The sequence below is a fragment of the Hirundo rustica genome, chromosome 5 (assembly GCF_015227805.2).
Source record: "Hirundo rustica isolate bHirRus1 chromosome 5, bHirRus1.pri.v3, whole genome shotgun sequence".
Classification (NCBI taxonomy): Eukaryota; Metazoa; Chordata; class Aves; order Passeriformes; family Hirundinidae; genus Hirundo; species Hirundo rustica.
The window spans coordinates 14,739,518-14,756,464 of NC_053454.1; the positions used below are offsets into that span (position 1 = coordinate 14,739,518).

General features: G+C 43.1%; 1 protein-coding gene across 9 annotated transcripts in view; it reads right to left on the reverse strand.

Annotated features, from left to right (window-relative positions):
* The window catches only part of PROM1 (prominin 1), a 61,487-nt gene extending 52,276 nt beyond the window's left edge, over positions 1–9,211 (reverse strand). For 8 of the 9 annotated variants that reach the window (XM_040065079.1, XM_040065076.1, XM_058420697.1 and 5 more), the window contains exons 1-2: positions 9,106–9,211; positions 2,703–3,116 (exon numbers count right to left, since the gene is read on the reverse strand). In XM_040065079.1, the coding sequence (XP_039921013.1) occupies positions 2,703–2,922 (220 nt within the window). In that variant the 5' untranslated portion in view covers positions 2,923–3,116; positions 9,106–9,211. Of the gene's footprint in view, positions 1–2,702; positions 3,117–8,775; positions 8,832–9,105 lie in introns of those variants that run through there. The other variant, XM_058420696.1, reaches the window with a different exon arrangement.
* Positions 9,212–16,947: the final 7,736 nt, after the last annotated feature.

Sequence of the window (16,947 nt, forward strand, 5' to 3'; positions counted from 1 at the left end):
TAATTATTAAGTTATTAAACTTACTTACTAAATCTAAACTTAGGTTAAAGTTGTATTTCCACAAACTTGACGGCGTGAACAAATTTAGAAGGGAATAAATAATTACTTACATAGAAGTAACTGGAAAAAAACCATCTCACAAAATCTTTCTTTTTTTCTTTAAGTGAATATTTATACAGTATAAAGCATAAAAGCATAAAGACGTACTTTGGACTGAAGAAGTATGAACATTATCCTGCAACATATTCAGCCCTAGCAGAGCACTATGAGAAGATGACTTGCAAAGGCAGTACTATCTACATGCAATTAGACAATCCTATCACTTCTTTTCCTCACAGGTAAGAGTATTAATAGATTGGAAAACTGAACATTGAGTATTTCCATGCATTAGAAAAAAATATAAGACTACTAAGAGATTCAAAGGTCTCAAAGGTCTAAGAGATTGCTGCCAAGGCTTACACACAAATGATACTTCTCTATGTTCTGGTTATATGCAATACATTGGGGCATCAACCTCGACCTAACTGTTCTGAAGCACCAGTCCCATCAGAATGATGAAGTCTGAAATAGAAACATTAAAATGCTTACTTTCTATGCCCATTTGTCATCATGTTTATTTTCATCTCTGAATCAGAATTAACTCTATTTCAAGCCAGAATTTAAAAACAAACAAACAAACAAAACAAAACAACCATTTTGAATATGTAACTGCACCATTAATACACTGAATGTGAAAATAGAACAGCATATGGCAAAAGAGATTATGGGGATTAGCCAATTAAATGGCATGACTCAAACCAACATGATCCCTCAAATCTGTTTTGCAGTGAAGTATGTGGGGCCATGGGAACATGACTTCACTTAATGCAAATAACAAAGGCAAAGTTCTGAAAATAACTGATTTGGCAAAAAGTATCTTCAAGGAAGTAAGGCGAAGTATGAAATGTTCAAAGCTTACAAGCTAAGAACAAATTCTTTACTTCTTTAATGCTGGAATTCACAATATCAACTTGATGCAGAGCTTATTATGAGCAGTCCCACTGGACAATAACCTTGACCATAAAGTCTATACTCACTAATTATTCACAGGCTTAGGACACAGGATAATAATTTTGACATTCAAGCCTACAGACCAAATTCTTGGGAATATAAAAACACAGTAAACCTCTCAGTGAAATCAACTTTCCACTGTCGTAAGAGAACAAAATGTTCAAGCAGGGCTTCAGGCAGAGTGGAGGCCTGTTTCTAGGAGCTGAATGCAGATAGCAATCCTCACCGTCAGGTCTCAAAGAGACACAAATAGCTCACCTGCATATTTAAAAGAAGGAAAGAGGCAAAACAAGCAGAGGTACCTGGAAACAGTACCTCCCAAAGGAGAGATTCCTGTCACCTTCATGCAACTGCCCTCATTAGACCTTGTGTAAGACCTGCTCAAAAGACACATCCTGCAGGAAAACAGGCCAGGGTATTATTCTGTTGGTTAACCTCTGGGACTCTGAGCACTTGCCTAAACAGAATTCATTCATTCAAGTTCAGCTGGGCTCATTCTTCTAGCTGTGTCAGAGACGCATGATGAAATGTCAAAAATCCAACCAAACAGGAGTTAACAGATATCATACACATATGTGACCAATATGATGAGTGACCAATATGACGAGAGAATTTAATGCTTTATATTACTGAAAGTTTGAATGTATAAATTGAAAGCTGTATTACAAAATAATATAAACACCTTTTATATGGAGTTGCAGCTAAACCACCAAAAGGAATCAGTTACAAAACAAAACCATTCTTATATTTAATTAAAGGTTCACCTTGACATAATTTTAGGAATAACATATATTATATTATATTATATTATATTATATTATATTATATTATATTATATGACAGTATTATACAAACACATTAGCACTTTTTAGAGCTAAATTAAACAAAAAAGCCTGTTGAAAAATTAAGTTGGTAAAATTACCACATCCATAAAAACCAATTTCCAAAAGCACCTTTTTTATCAATGCAACCTCAATAAGGTTGCACACACTTCTCAAACATCTTAAGTTTTCCTTCAGAAGGGTCAGCTTAGTAGGAAACAAGCGGGGGGAAAAAAAAAGTCCCATTAAAGCAAGCGCAGTTTCAAGTTTTAACCTGACAGCTTTCAAAGGAACAAGCTACACCTGGCTATGTAATGGAATTGCTCTTACATAAACCTTGACCATGGAAGTACATATATAGAAACAAATGAAATTTATTTCAAATTTCCTGGGCTAAATCTTGTAATATTATAATCACCTGACTGTTTATTACAATATGCAAAACTAAGCTGTCTTTTATGGATTTAATGTTAAATACAAAGCAGCTTATCCTCTACTTCCATCTCATCCTGTTACAGTTAAGAAAACATGCCTCAATTCCATCAGTGACAGCTCTGAGATATGTAAGCAAAGTTCTTTGAAATGTCACCAACATTTCATTTTCATTAACAGCCTCCTCCCCATTATGCTTAGCAGAAAAATAATCTTTTATACAGAACTGTACAGATTTCCAAGCTGTAACACGTGCTACTTACAAAGCCCTTCATATGTTTTACTTCCTGATTATGGCCTAGGTATCTACAATAAGGTGAACACATCAATAACAAATACATCAATAACACATCAATAACAAATGTTTGCATTTTAAACAAAAGTAGTTTATCTGCTTACCTTGAGGAAAAGTATTTGGTTGTACTAAGTACAGGAATGCATGGACTATTTTAAACAGAATTCCTATTGCCCCAGGTTCATGGTATGCACCTGTATCATACGTCTTGGCTGGTACAAATCCAAAATCCAAAGTTCCAGGAGGTGGTTTGTATATAGGCTGTACCTCTGAAATAGTACTTCCACAAAACAGCAGCAGCAGCAAACAGAGTTCCACCGCCATAGCGAGCAGTATTCATAAAATTGGAGGTAGAGGTACTTGTCCGACCAAGTCTAGAAATCTTCAATACATTCACTTGAGGGGTACCTTTCTAGCCAGGAGAATGCTGCTGCACTCTCACACCTTCAATTCTTAAATGTATTTTTACTTCAGAGTGGTACAGCAGCCTCTCTTGAAAATGACTCGGCACACCATCTCTGGCAAAAAAAGAAACAGCTCGTTAAGGTGTGTGTAAGCAAACAGGAAAGCGCAAGACAACCTGCAATCATCTGTGAAAACTGAACATATCAACAGTTGCAAAAGTTAGCCTGATAGGACAGGGAAGAAAAAAATATTGGGGTTTGTGAATAATATGTTATACTACATACATTGTACTTGAAAGAGGTGGAAAAAGAATTATGCACAGTTCCAGGTCAGTGAGTTTTCAAAAACAAAGCAGAACGTTGGTACAGCTCCAAGGGAAACAAAACTAAAGGAGCATTGTATGAATTCCGCTTTTGACTAAGTACAATATGTCATGTCACAACAATTACATAATGCATTTAATTACCACCTGATGGTTCTGTAGTTGATTACACTTATTAGAAGTCATACCCTGTATTTTCTTTAACTTACACCTTTTAGCAAAACCTTCAATCCTAGATACTCTTAACTATCTTCCAAGATCGAGGAAAACAATTATACATCACTGAAAAGTTACCAAAACCAAAAAAACCCCAAACCAACAAAACATCACCGTCTTGACAGATGACCATGGTTGTCAGAAATTACTTTCTATTAATTCAAGCTATCTCAAGGCTCTCCTTAGGAATTGGAGAAGTCAACAATTTTTATTTACAGCTTGCTAAAGCTAAGTGTCATTAAGTTGACTTTGGATGGTTATACACATTTAAGAACATTCTGAATCTACAAAATCACAGCAGCCTAATCTAACACTACTTAAATGTAAACAGAAACACCCTTGGGTTTCCAACAAATCAAGTGACCATGTCTTGATCTACAAGAAGGCAGGTAAGACTCCTTCACTTCAGCATGCAGCAACAGTCTCTGAGGAAACAGACCAAAACCAACCAAATCAAAGGCAAGACAGAAACTGCTGCCCTTCTCTGATTCTGGAAGCTGCAGATACTTGATGAGTGAGCACCGTGCTGACTTTCCCATCCATCAGCCTGGGTCTCTTGGGGACGCCTTCGTTGATCCCCCGGAGTGCCACTGGCAGGGCTGTGTGGGAGCACAGTGCTCATGACAAGACATCACTTCCACATGGAGAGCACCCAGCACCAACCACCGTCCCCAGGCACAGCTGGGCCCCTGCTGCCCTTTGCAGCAGCACCACCCAACAGAAATGCTCTCAGTCTCCACCTTGGTACTCAGCTCATTCACCAGTAAGAATGACAGCAAAGTAACACGAACACCTCGTGGTTTCAGTCAGCCCAAGGCTACACCAACACCTTGACTTCCAAGGTACTTCCAGGTCAAAAAGATGTTGAAGACAGAAGAGTTAAAACCTATAGTAAGGTGATACTTAAATCTCTCCCATGCTTTACGGTCTCTGGTAAAACACCAGCTACCTTTCTGAAAACCAGTACTTTGCAAGAAGTCAAAAACACACTGCAAGCTTGTTTAGTAGTCTGTGCTGCACTCAAAGGATAGATCAAGAAAAATATGGAACAAAGGAATACAAGATCAGATCAAAGACCTAGAGAGGGTTTTGTTTTTTCACTGTTCAAATGAGTTGAGAGAACACTCAAACCTATATTTCATCCTCATGGCTTGTGAAAACCAAGAAGAATGAACAGTAATAATGCTACAATTAGCACAATTATCCAACATGTAATACCATGAGGATTTTCCTATCTGGAATTAAAGATTAATGAAAAGAAGGAAAAAAAGGTTCAAATCCAAAATTTTCATTTTCCTCCTTTAATTTTTTACAAAGACTAGTTTTCTTCAGCCTCAAAGATACATTTTAGTGAAGTTTTATAATATGCACATCTTGCTATAAGGCTGAACATAGAAATGGTCAAAAAGTGAAAACTGCTTAGGCTGAAGTTTATTTTCAAATCTCCAGAAACCATACAGGACAAAATATCATAAAACCACAACAAGGTAAAAAAAATCATTTTGCCTTTATGGGGCTCAAGAGGCAACAGTTCAATTTTTTTCCTTAAAAAGAGATCGACAATTTTTCTAACTCAGGTTTAGTTTTCTGGAGATTTCTGAAGTACAGTTGCAACACTTCAGTGAGTCAGGAGAAAAAGCTTACACATGGTAACTGAGCCTTGATTCCAAAAGTTAAAGAAAACAGATGCAAAAGCATCCATTTCAGTGAAATGTTAGTGAAATGTGGTTGAGAAAGATGAAATTGAGAAGACGATGACTTCTCTGTCTTAAGGCAAAGCTCTCTGTAGTGTGCTCTGTTACATTAGAGAGAAGGCAGAAGAAGATCAAGTACACACACAACTTTTTTAAGATTTTAGATTAAAGACAATTTAAAGTCTATCTAATTGCACTAATAGGCAAATAAAACAGTTAAAATGTTCTCCCAATACAGGACAACAATCACTACACCTTCTAGGAGTAAGTAGTCATGTATTAACCAAGATAAATTGGGGAGTTTTAAGACAAGGACACTAGTGAAATTGCAAGGACACTCCCTGTACTGTGAAAACTGACAATATTCTGCTAAGTGGAAACACACAAGTCTCCAATTCTACACAGTTTTCAGTCAAGCTTTTACAAAATTCAGGTGAGTTTCCTGCAAATCAACAAATCTGCAGAATTATGACCATACTCTCTTCATCTCCCTTTGTTCACAAATATATCACAGTAAACATCATATATACAATCTATACTGAGCAATTCCTCCAGACTGACACCAGTTCTTCTCTATACTACATAAAATACTAATATTTTCAAGGTTACATCAATAATAATAATCAGAAACTTGCAGAAACACTATTAAAACTATAACTTAAGATGCCTCTGAGTGTCTAATATGTATTCAACCTACCTAAAAATAACTCAGATGTAAAAAGCTCCCATCAGTTCTCCTTTTCTTGATATCTAAAAGAAACTTAGCTGGGAGCTTATTAGTAGTTAAATACGCTAGACAACCAGCATTAAAGAGGAGAAATCTATCCCTGAAATCTGTAATTCTCAGAACTTCAAAAATGACATACACAGGAGTGACACAAATAAAGAGAACTGAATAACAGTTTATGCTAATCTTCATTGCAGCATGAGGGCATCTCATTTCCTCAGACACAGTGTGGCATCACTGCAGTCAATGGGTTACAGGAACTGCCAGCACTCTCCAAGTTCAAGTAAACAGTGAATGAAAAGAAGCTGTGTGAAAATTTGAAGTGCTTACAGTAATTATCAAATAAGCTACCAATTTCATTACTACACACCCTGTGATGTACTTAACAAGTTAAAATAAATTCAAGATTTTCCTTATTATGTGTGGTTTGCAAATGTCCATTTGGAAGAGACTCAAGCTTTTGCATTTTATTCTGTGGTTGACACATAATATTCCATACAAGTGTACAAGTCACTAAGCATAACTCCTCGGGGTGTAAACACTGCCTGGGGAGAACACCATCACTCAAATATGCAACAGCATTATCATCTCAGATATCTCCTATCCTACCTGTTACTGAAAATATTTTCCAAAACCAACCTCTGCTTTAAATTTAACAAGAGAAGAGGAGACAGAGCTAGATGCTTTGGTTCAGCAACTTCCATGACACATCAACTCTGAATAACAGAGCTCAGAGGCAGCATGATGTCCAGCTCTTTGTTCCAATGGGACTGGCCTCCTTCTGTTCAACACTGCAATCCATGTGAATACAACACTGCAGTGCAGCGATGCGACCATGATTAACCCCGTGAACTGAAATTCAATCAACCAGGGGCTAGACTGCCAAAACTCAATGGGGGTGCCTGCTGGCAGTGAACCAGGACCGGCTGCGATAGTGGTAGATGCAGTTGCTCATAGGAAGCCCACACAAAGGTTCTGAGTAAATCTGTTACATTTTTTCAACTACACATTTGAAAATCCAAGTCCATAATCCCCAAGCACGGAGCCAGTAACCAGCAGAAGTGAAATTAACCCAGCCACAAAACACAGTTACAGGCAGAATGAAACTCCTAAGTCAGGAAAAAAAAAAAACAAACCCATACCACCACCTTCCCATTCAAGAGAGCCAATGCAGCAAGCCAAGTTAGATACTGGCAGGTTAAAAAGGTAGTTTTCTGTTACAAAATCTGCCGAGGCCTACCAACAATTACAACCTGTTGCCATCGGAGGATTAAGAAGCAGATAAACCTAATAAACACTAGGGACTGAAGAACAGAGCTAGGCAGCACTGAGAAAAACTAAACAAATAGCATCTCCCACACAGGGCAGTCTTGGTACCCATCTGATTTGCTTGCTGTATGTTCAAATCGAGTAAGCGCTCAGGTCAGGAAAAACTGAATATTCAGAATCCAGTTTGCTTTGAGCAGCTTCTAATTTCAAAATTAATAAACTAAAAAATCAAGATAATTTTTTTGGTTTGTTTTATAAGCCACAGCCATTTGCAAGCAGATCACATCTGCAAAAATTTCAGGTGACATACCTTCCCCCAAGTATAAGTAGGTCTGATTTTCAGCTGACTGCCTAAATATTTAAAGTACATTTTCACTAACCAAACAAAATAGTACATTTAACTTGATTCTAAGTGGTGCATTTACCCCAGTATTCATAGAGAATAACAATTCTTTGTTAAATTACTTTTCAGCATCACATAGAAAATTGTAAAACACAGTAAGTCCAGCCCATATACAGGCAGTTTTTGGCAAGTTGAACTGATAAGTGCTGTGTACGTGTCCCAACACCAAGGTACTGCAACACGACACACGTTTCCCACTAGCTGAGCCTTTCCTTCGCCTTCTTTCCAATCACTCCAACTGTAGACACCTCTTCCTCTAACAGGCTGCCTCGTCCTTATCTGCAAACTGCAGAGGAGCGCGAGTACCGCAGCTCTGCCTCTGCTGGAATACCGACCGATGTAGTTCCTTGACCGGTCCTCCGCATCTGTGTGCAGAAGGCACAGCCCACGTTTGCTGCCACAACTGCCTCTTCTCCACAGCTCTCGGATGAAGTCCCCGGCTCACTGCAGAGCTCACCTCTGCTGAGGAAAACGTCTGGCCAGCCGGGGTGGGCTGACGATCTGCCCAGGTGCACAGCGAGCAGCCAGCGGCAGCACCGCCTCAGGGAACTCCAGCGAGGCGGGCGGCATCCGCCGCAGCGCTGCCGTGCCCAGCGCCGAGCCCTCTCCCCGCTCACATCCACGGCAGAGGATGTGAGCCTCCCTGCCCACCCCCCCGCCCCTGACGAGCCGATTTCGAGGACAGCACAGCCCCGTCCCCGTCCGCCTCCCCGAGACGGCTCAGACGAGCTCCACTGCCCTTCTCCCCCGTCCTCGCCCCGGGCAGGTGCCCTCAGCGGCCGCCCTCTTCCTCCTTCTCCCCCCACCCCGTGGAGCGGCTTCCCCTCTCCCCGGAGATCTCCGGGGCTCTCTCCGCCCCGCTCTCGCCGCTCCTCTCTGTTCATCTGCCGGTGGCTCACAGCTCTCCCCGACCTCTCCCCCGTCGCCACACACGACCCCCGGGGAGGGAACGCGCACCCCGTGCCCGCCCTCCTCGCTCTGCTGGGCGGCAGACCCGCCCTGGCTCCCCGCGGACCGGCCGCATCGCCCCGCCGTGCCGCAGCCCCCTCCCCGCGGCCAAAGCCGTCTCTCCCGCCATCCCGCTCCCCAGCCCCTTACAGCACCGACCTGCCCGCCGGCCGTCCCTCTGCCCCCGCCTCACCCCGCGCTCCCAGGGCGCCTCCATCCCGCCGCTCCCACAGGTCGCTCTCCCAGCCCCTGCCGAGCCCCCTGGGATCCCTTCCCGCGGGCAGCCCCATTCCCTCGGGCACCCGCCTCCCCGCCCCCCCGGCTTCCCACGGAGCTCCCCCGCCCGCCGACGCTCTCCTCCCGCGAGGGAAGGGGCCGCGCTCCCCCGGCCAGGACCTCCCGCCCGCAGCGGGAGAAGGCGGAGGAGCCTCATCCCCGCCTGCTGCCTCTCACGGCCCCGCCGGAGCTGCCCGGGACCCCTCCTCACGTAGACCCCCCACCGCCCCGCCGGCAGAGCACTCACCGGTCGAGCGGGAACAGCGAGCCGGAGGCGGCGGGGCACGGCCGGCACAGCACAGCCCGCTCCGCTCCGCCTCAGAGCGCCGCGGCAGCCGCGGTGGCGATGCCGCCCGCGCATGGATTATGGAGGGCGGGCTCTGCCCCGGGCCGGGGCTGCGGGACCACCCCGACAGGCCGGGATGGTGGGGGGAGGAAGAGGAGGAGCGTGAGGGGTTTAACCCCGGCGGGATGTGCTGGGCCAGCGGAGCTGGGGGTAGCGGTAGGCTGCCTGCTGCGGCCGGTTTAACGCAGCCGAACGGGTCGGGCTGAGCCCGCACCCCTGTGAGTGCGCAGCCATCGGAGACCTGTTGCATCCCAGGCAGGCTCCTGCCCTGTTCCTGGCCGGCAAGGTGCTCCGCCACGCCGGGACCCGTGCCGGGCTCCGCCGAGGCACATCCCGCCTGGCCGTGCTGGACACGGCCGCGCCATCTGCCCTTGGCGATTGCCTCTGGGGGCTGGTTCGGGGTCAGGCGAGTTCGCTTTTTCCATCAAGATGACTTACCCCATTAGCTTCTGAAAAAAAAAAAAAAAAAATCTTGTTTTACTCCTCTCGAGAGGTGTTCTTATTTCCTGATGGGTCTAGCATTTCCTTTAGGGCTGTTATCTGTGTTCTTATGTGTTCTCTGTTCCCGAAGGCTAGCGATTTACTGGTAAAAGAAGAAGTGTTTTTCTTACAGGTTGCAGTACAGTGACATTTCCAAAGGCTGTTGCGCTTTCCTTCTGCCCTGTGCAGATTTTTTGTGCTTTTCATTTGCAACTTTGGTGTATTAATGTGGTTCCTCTGTTGCAACAGTGAAATATGAACATGATTCTTGCTTCTGTTACTACACTCTCTGTTATTCAGCATCAGAAATGCATTGCAATAGAAAGCAAGAATTTATGTTGGACATCCAGGGTTATGCTGGTTCCTTGGAAATCAGTAAAAACTGATGGAGAAGGCAGTTAGTCTCCTTCATGCAGGCAGAAACAAAACAAGGCTACAGCTATGGTGCCATTCTGCATTTCTAATTTAAGCCTGGCCAAACATCGAAGAGTTTTCCCACAGGTAGTATTTGGTGATGCTCAAATCTACCTGTATTTCAGCTCAGGGCATTTACCAGCAATGTACATCAAAGAGCAAGTTGCTACACTGGCTGCACACAGAACAATTATCCTGACCAGGGTTAACCTTAGCTTGTTCAGCAGGAGGATGTGTAAATGCACAACCCAAAATTGAGTGGTACAGAGCTCAGAGAAAGGCTCTTGTCCAAGTTCTTGTTATAGCTGTCATCAGCACCCTAAGCCAGGTGTCAGAGAGGAGCAACAGAGTGGCCTTGGGGAAAACAAAGCACCTTGATGGATGGACAAATGTGTTAAATTAGTCAGATAGTCTGACAAAGGGAATTACAGTTCCTGTCTTAAACTTTGGATGAAACTTGTTCTAAATACAAGAGAATTTTCCTTCCATGTAATGTGTTGTGAGTGCCCAACACTGTTAATGAGACAATACAGTGAGTTTGATTCCCTTGCTTCCATTCAGGGTTAACCCAGAAAGGCCAAGTCCTACTGACCTCAGTGACTCGCTGACTGATTTTAAAATGCAGAGTGAAGGCATATGGGTGTAGTGATAGATATCTGTAAGGATGGAATAGCCTGTAGGAACTCAAAGAGAATGTGGGAATGCAGAGGAGAAGAGTATGGAATGAAGCTGCAGAAAGCCTTGACTTGCTGGAGCCAAAAACATTTAGATTTTCTCTTGGATTACTAATTTATAGAAGTTATAGGTTTTCTGCCATTTATGGTAGGCTACCACAGTACTTCTGGATCGGAAATGTCTGCATAAACAAGGACATGAAACTAGAGTAACAGGAAAAAGATATTAGCTTTCAGACAGAAATTGAACCTGAATCAAGACCGACACTACTAATGGGGGCATTTCTTCAGCAGACTAAGCCAACACCTATTTTATGATTAGTATTACCCATGTATGACAGATCTCCTGCTTATTTTCATGGATGTTGCTATCAACATAAGAAAGTTTTCCATTCATATCTGAGTTTCTCTGTGTTATTGGGATCTAGCCTGAAGTAAAGGACTTGCCTAAGGCATCTGGAAGTGACTGAGTTAAGATAATTTACATTGTATTGGGTACTGAAAATGTGTTGTCTGAGTAGCACCTAGTTAAGATGTCAGAGCCTGTCACTGTGAGATGGTAAATGGAAGCATGACCTCTTCAGCTACCTCCTGTTACATTGCTGGCAACCCCAAGCGTGTGTCTGGCCTGAAACTGCTCTGAGCAGCTGGTGACCTTTCTTTGATGTTTCTTCTCTGCTAACTGCATGTCAGGTAGAGGCAGACAACTGTAAAGTGGGAAATACTGCACCAGTTTGCAGTCCTTTCTCTCTGTGTCCCTGCCATCCAAATCAGCTGTGCCTGGGCTTGCTTAGCTTCACACTCCTGTGGGCACAACGAGGGATGTGCTGGTCTGTGGTTTGCCTGCACGTGGATCACCGTCACATTAGAGAGGCACAATGTCTAAGAACAGGGTGGAGTCTTAGCAAGCTCAGAGGCATCAAGAAAATTTGTCCTTGAGGGAATGCATCATCTTCTATCTGTGGTCCTTTGTGCCTTATTAGGGCAATTGGGCTAAATTTAATCAGGATGCCTTCTAGCCCTGTTCTTTATGGCCAAAACTTTTAAATGATGTCAGCACTCAGAGCTGTGGTCAGGTTCCCAAGGCAGCTGAACCCTAATAGCACACATAAATGAGGAAGCAGTCTTTCAAACCACAGCACAGTAGGTGATAAGGCCTCCAAAAGCCTGCTGTATAAGCATCCAAAATAGTAACTGCTGGATGAAAAAACCTGACCCATACTCTGTGGTGAGCATTTGAAAACCTGGCTGCATCTCGATCATCTCTGTTATCTCAGAGGAAAATCCTCAGATAACAGGAAGATACATGAGATTTAGAGCTTAACTATAATGATTATATCATAGATTTTTAAGTAGAGCTTGTGATTAAAGGTCTATTAGATAAATAGCCTTTTTCATTAGTTGGAGTTAAGCTAGGTATACCATTCCCTGAACAGACTTAAAATCATAACTCCAAACTTTTCACCTCCCAAAAAGAAAAGGGACAAGGTAGAAAACATCTTATATTGTGTTTAGTCTTCCTCTGGATATTTATTTGGGGAGAGAAAGGTGCATGGAAGTATGGGAGAGGAGCAGTATGCCTTCCCCTGCACCAGGGCTGTGGAGAAAAGTGATTTATGTACACCCTTTGCCAAGAACATGTCAGAGTGACAGCGTTCAGCATTCTGCCAGCATCCCAAAATCAAACCAGTCTACTTATCCCTATTGCCAGCTCTGCCCTCTAGCCTGATGCCTGCCCACTTTTCTCTGCTTTCTATGGGTTACAGTCCCTGAGTCCTTCCCTGTCCTCTGCCACTGTGCACCCTGACTAGCTCTGCCCTTCCTCCTGCCCCTCAATACCACCCTTCCCTTCAGGCCTGGCTTCGCCCTTTGGATCCTGCCAGCCCTCCCAATTAGCAAATGCTGCCCAGCAGCACTCACCAGCTCCCTGCATAGCCCATGCCCTCCTTCTACTCAGCTCCCCATCATCACCCTTTCTCCCCTCCCCAACATCTACAGCTGCAGCCTTCCTCATCCTTAATTCTTCTGTGGGATGCAAGGCTTAAAGGATTACAGGCTGTATGAGTTCACAACCCGAACTCCAAGCTGTGAACTCTTTGAGGCTGGAGCCAGGCTCACCCAGGGCTGGAGTGAGAGCAAGCAGGAGGAATATGTTGCCATATTGACACAAAACATGCAAAATATGAAAGAATTATTGGAACCCATAAAAATGGTGGGAAACAGTACAATTGCTGTGTGCTTGACATATATTTGCTTAATTTCTTACTCCCAAGGAAAAATAAAAAAAATGTTAATTCTCAAGCTTAGAAAACAAAGTGATGTTTCATGGTAGACCTTTGATTCATGGCAGTTTAGGATATGATTTCAGTAAGGATTGCCTTCATTTGAATGGAAGATTTATATCACTTTAGGATGTCTTCAGAGAGTTGATGTTTTGTCAGCTACATGTCTTGCCATTACACTCTGTTATGCCCCTTTCTTGTGACTGTGATAAATCTGCACGTCAACTCATCAGGGAACTTAAAAATTATATTCTTGTTTTTCATCTGAGGAAACAAACCAGCAGTAGTTGCTATAACAGATTTCACAGCTATACAAAAATACAAAATGACAGGGATTACATGATGCATGTACTTGGAGCTTGTATCTTCTTTCATGAGCTGCCTCCTCCCCCACCAAAGACTGTTTTTCCAACATTTCTGTGTTTTATTTCTGCTTTTAGGCTTTGACTCTTGGCATCCTGATAAACTACAAAGTCAGGAATGCTTGAAACAAAAATGAGAAAGGCACATGTCTTTTTGACACTAGAACAAAATTAATAACCCAAAAGAAAATCAAAATTTCTTTCGCTCCAGCAAGTCAAGATTTTCTGCAGCTTCATTCCATGCTCTTCTCTGCATTTTCACATTCTTTTCAAGTTCCTGGTTTGGTTCTGATGCTTTTTGGTAACAGGCTGGGGTGCAATGGCCAACTCCCTGTCCCGATTTTGGTTCCAGCTCCAGCACCTTACACTTCTCAGGTGACAAAAATGTCCTGCTCAGCATCTCCAAGGTTCTTTCTGTGGGAACTGGATGCAATGAGTTGTCTGACAGAAAACATGGCCATATCAGCAAGGACATTTCAGTTTGTTAGAAAGCAACTTATGCCTTTGAATGAACAGTTTCAGATGAAGTCCTGAAAACTTCCTGCACATGTGTAATTTCACCAGATAGAGAAAGAGATTTTAAATTAGGATGCTCCTGTTTACAGAAGAGAAAGAGATTTTAAATTAGGATGCTCCTGTTTACAGAACTTGAACACACAGTTTGGTGCCTTCCCCTTCAGAAATCAGGGTACTGCCATGGGACATAGGACTGTCTGTCTCAATACTGGTAATCCCTTGTTGTGACCAGTTAAGCACTGGCTACCAGTACAGCTCTTTCTTGTGTTATATGGATATCTTGTAGGGGACATATAGGCTTCATCTGGGCTGGGTCCCACAGGCACAGTCACAAGGTTCAGTCCTGGCTAACAAATTCGTCTGTGCAGATGGTGCAAGTGGCCAGCAGCTGCATGTGGGACAGCACGAGCCTAGACAGTGACCTCAGCTCAGGCTACTGCCGTGGACACCTGGAGATTAGAACTGACAGATTCTTCTTCTCTCTCGTGGCTCACTTATTTTGGATTTTTTTAATGAATGCATTTATAAATTTCTTCCGAAAGCCAGGACCTGAGATGGACTGCTTGGGCAGAAGCAAGAGAGGTTGTAATGCATGGCTTACACAAACTATGAATCCAATAGAAGTATCTGTATGTCAGTAAGAACGGAACACTACAAAAATATTTAATCGGCCAAACGGAGTGCATATGTAAACACTGTCACAGAAGCAAAGTCATTGATCTGGATAGTCACTTTTCAGGAAAAAAACCTCTCCATTTTCATCTCTGTTTGTGACTCTCAGACAAGCAGAAGCCCCCTCAGCACAGGGTGACTATCCCACGCTTTCCACAAAATGTAATCCTACCTCAGGAGCTTAGCTGCTGCAGTGACCTTCTTTTGTCTGCTTGCTCTGTAGTAAATGCTGTCTGACGTGAGTAAAGAAGATTGGAAGAAGGTTATTTTTAATATCAGTATTAAATAATCTGTAGCACAACAAAATGCAAGAAAGAAAGAAAGGCATCCGTTCATTATGTTTTCAGGGAGAATGACACCACCACCTACAACATCTTGTGGGGAGCTCATAAACAGCACACTTCACAGGATTAACCTGACAGGGCCCCTTGCGCTCCAGTTTCTATTATTAACTTTACACCTAGTGCAAGTCTCCTCAAATGAACTATATGAGGTATAATGATTTACCTAATACAGACTATAGCTCAGTTGTAAATTTATTAGAAGGATAGTAAATGGCCTGGGTTTTAAAAGCCCTTCACAGAATTGTGCTGAGCACCTGCTCCCCAAGGTTCTTACAGGGTGAGTAGAGAGCAATTTTTATCATTGTCCAGGTTTCATGGTCTAGGTGATGAACGTTTCCCTCTCTCTCCTTGTATTCAGCTCCACACTTAAAAATTCCCCCAATATTTCTGTCCCCATCCCACGCTCCCAATTTCTGCTGAAAGGCTGGGATAGCAGTCTACTACCCACAAGCTATTATCCCACAAACAGGAGTGCAACCTCTCCCCTTTGCCACCTCACAGCTCCAGCTCCCTCCTTGGTCGTCTCAAGTTTGATACAAAACTGAGTATGCATTATGGCTGAGTGAAAAACTGCAGCCCTATTGATAACATGATCCAAGCAAAATTACTTTTTTTTCCTATAATGTAATGATTTTTTTTTCAAGGAAGGTATTTGCAGAATTTTGTGAAGATTGTCTCTTTCTTTCCCTAGTGCTCTCATTTATGTCCTGTATTTTACCTTCCGGCTGCTAAGCTATAAGAGACCAAGAAATTGTGAAGTATTTCTACTGTTGAAGCATGCAAAAGGTAAAAAAGAAAAGCTTACCTTTAGCCTCCTTTCTTTGTCTTTTTACATGTCAGAATATCAATTGGTTTTCATTTTATAAGTATTTGATGGCAACATTAAACCTTTGAGAACAGAGAACATGTATGTTGTAGGACACCTGAGGTTTGTTGCTTTAAAGTTAACTGTAATCTTAAATTGTAGCCTTAGTTGAAATAGCACACAGCTGTATTTGTGCAGGCAGCAGAGCAAGAATCAACCTCATGCTCCAAGAGCCACAGAGTGCCTCTTGGTTCCACCCTGCTGCAGGCTACAGCTTCCCTCCCTCTCTGCTTGAGTTCACAGTGGAGCTGATGAGTGCAGCAGGGCTGCAGCCACGTTGTTATGCTTGTTTGATCTTTGCTCAGGTGTCCAGTCGCTGGCTCCATAAGTCCACATGAGTCTCCAGACTGGAACAGTACAAGAAATAGCGGAATCTGGGGGTGCAGGTCATTCACCTGAGTACACCCTGCAGTCTGCACCCTTTGGCCTGGGAATGAGGCCCACATAGACACAGGAAACAGAGGCATTGCACACATCCTCCATGATCTGAGCAAAACAAAGACTAACTGTTATCAAGTTTGCTCCTCACTTGCTTTCACAGAAGGGACTGCGGCAAGCACTGCGCTCTTTGGTCGGTACTGCATGCTGTGAAGAAAGGAATGGTCAGGTGTTGTTTCATAAGCCAGAGAGGACTGTTCTGATTACCTTGTGTATGATTCATATGCACGACATACACAAATCCAGGAAGACTTATACTAGTTTTAATATTAAGCTAGCAGGTATGGCAGGCTCCTGGGAAGAGGGACCTGGGTGTCAGATGAGAGTAGACTTTGGTGAAATGTCTGAATGGACATCTTCTCTCATCATTAAAGACTAAAATTTGAGCCTTCACCTCAGTAGTCCAGTTTAATTTTCCAGTTTCTTTTTCACTCTTTTGAACACCCTCACAATAGTGATGACCAGTATAATGGATCCACAGTACCAAGCAATACCAAAGAATTAGGTGTGGTACCACTTGGTGGTGATAGTAAATCTTCGAGTCTGACCTCTACATCTTGGCCCAACACTGTTTGGTGCCATTTGACCTTTATGAAATTATTTTAGTCTTTTCCTTTGACAAACTGATTATGATTATGATAGTGTGGCATCATTCTTGACTCTTGCCAGATAGAACTTCAATGCTTTTCTCTTTTT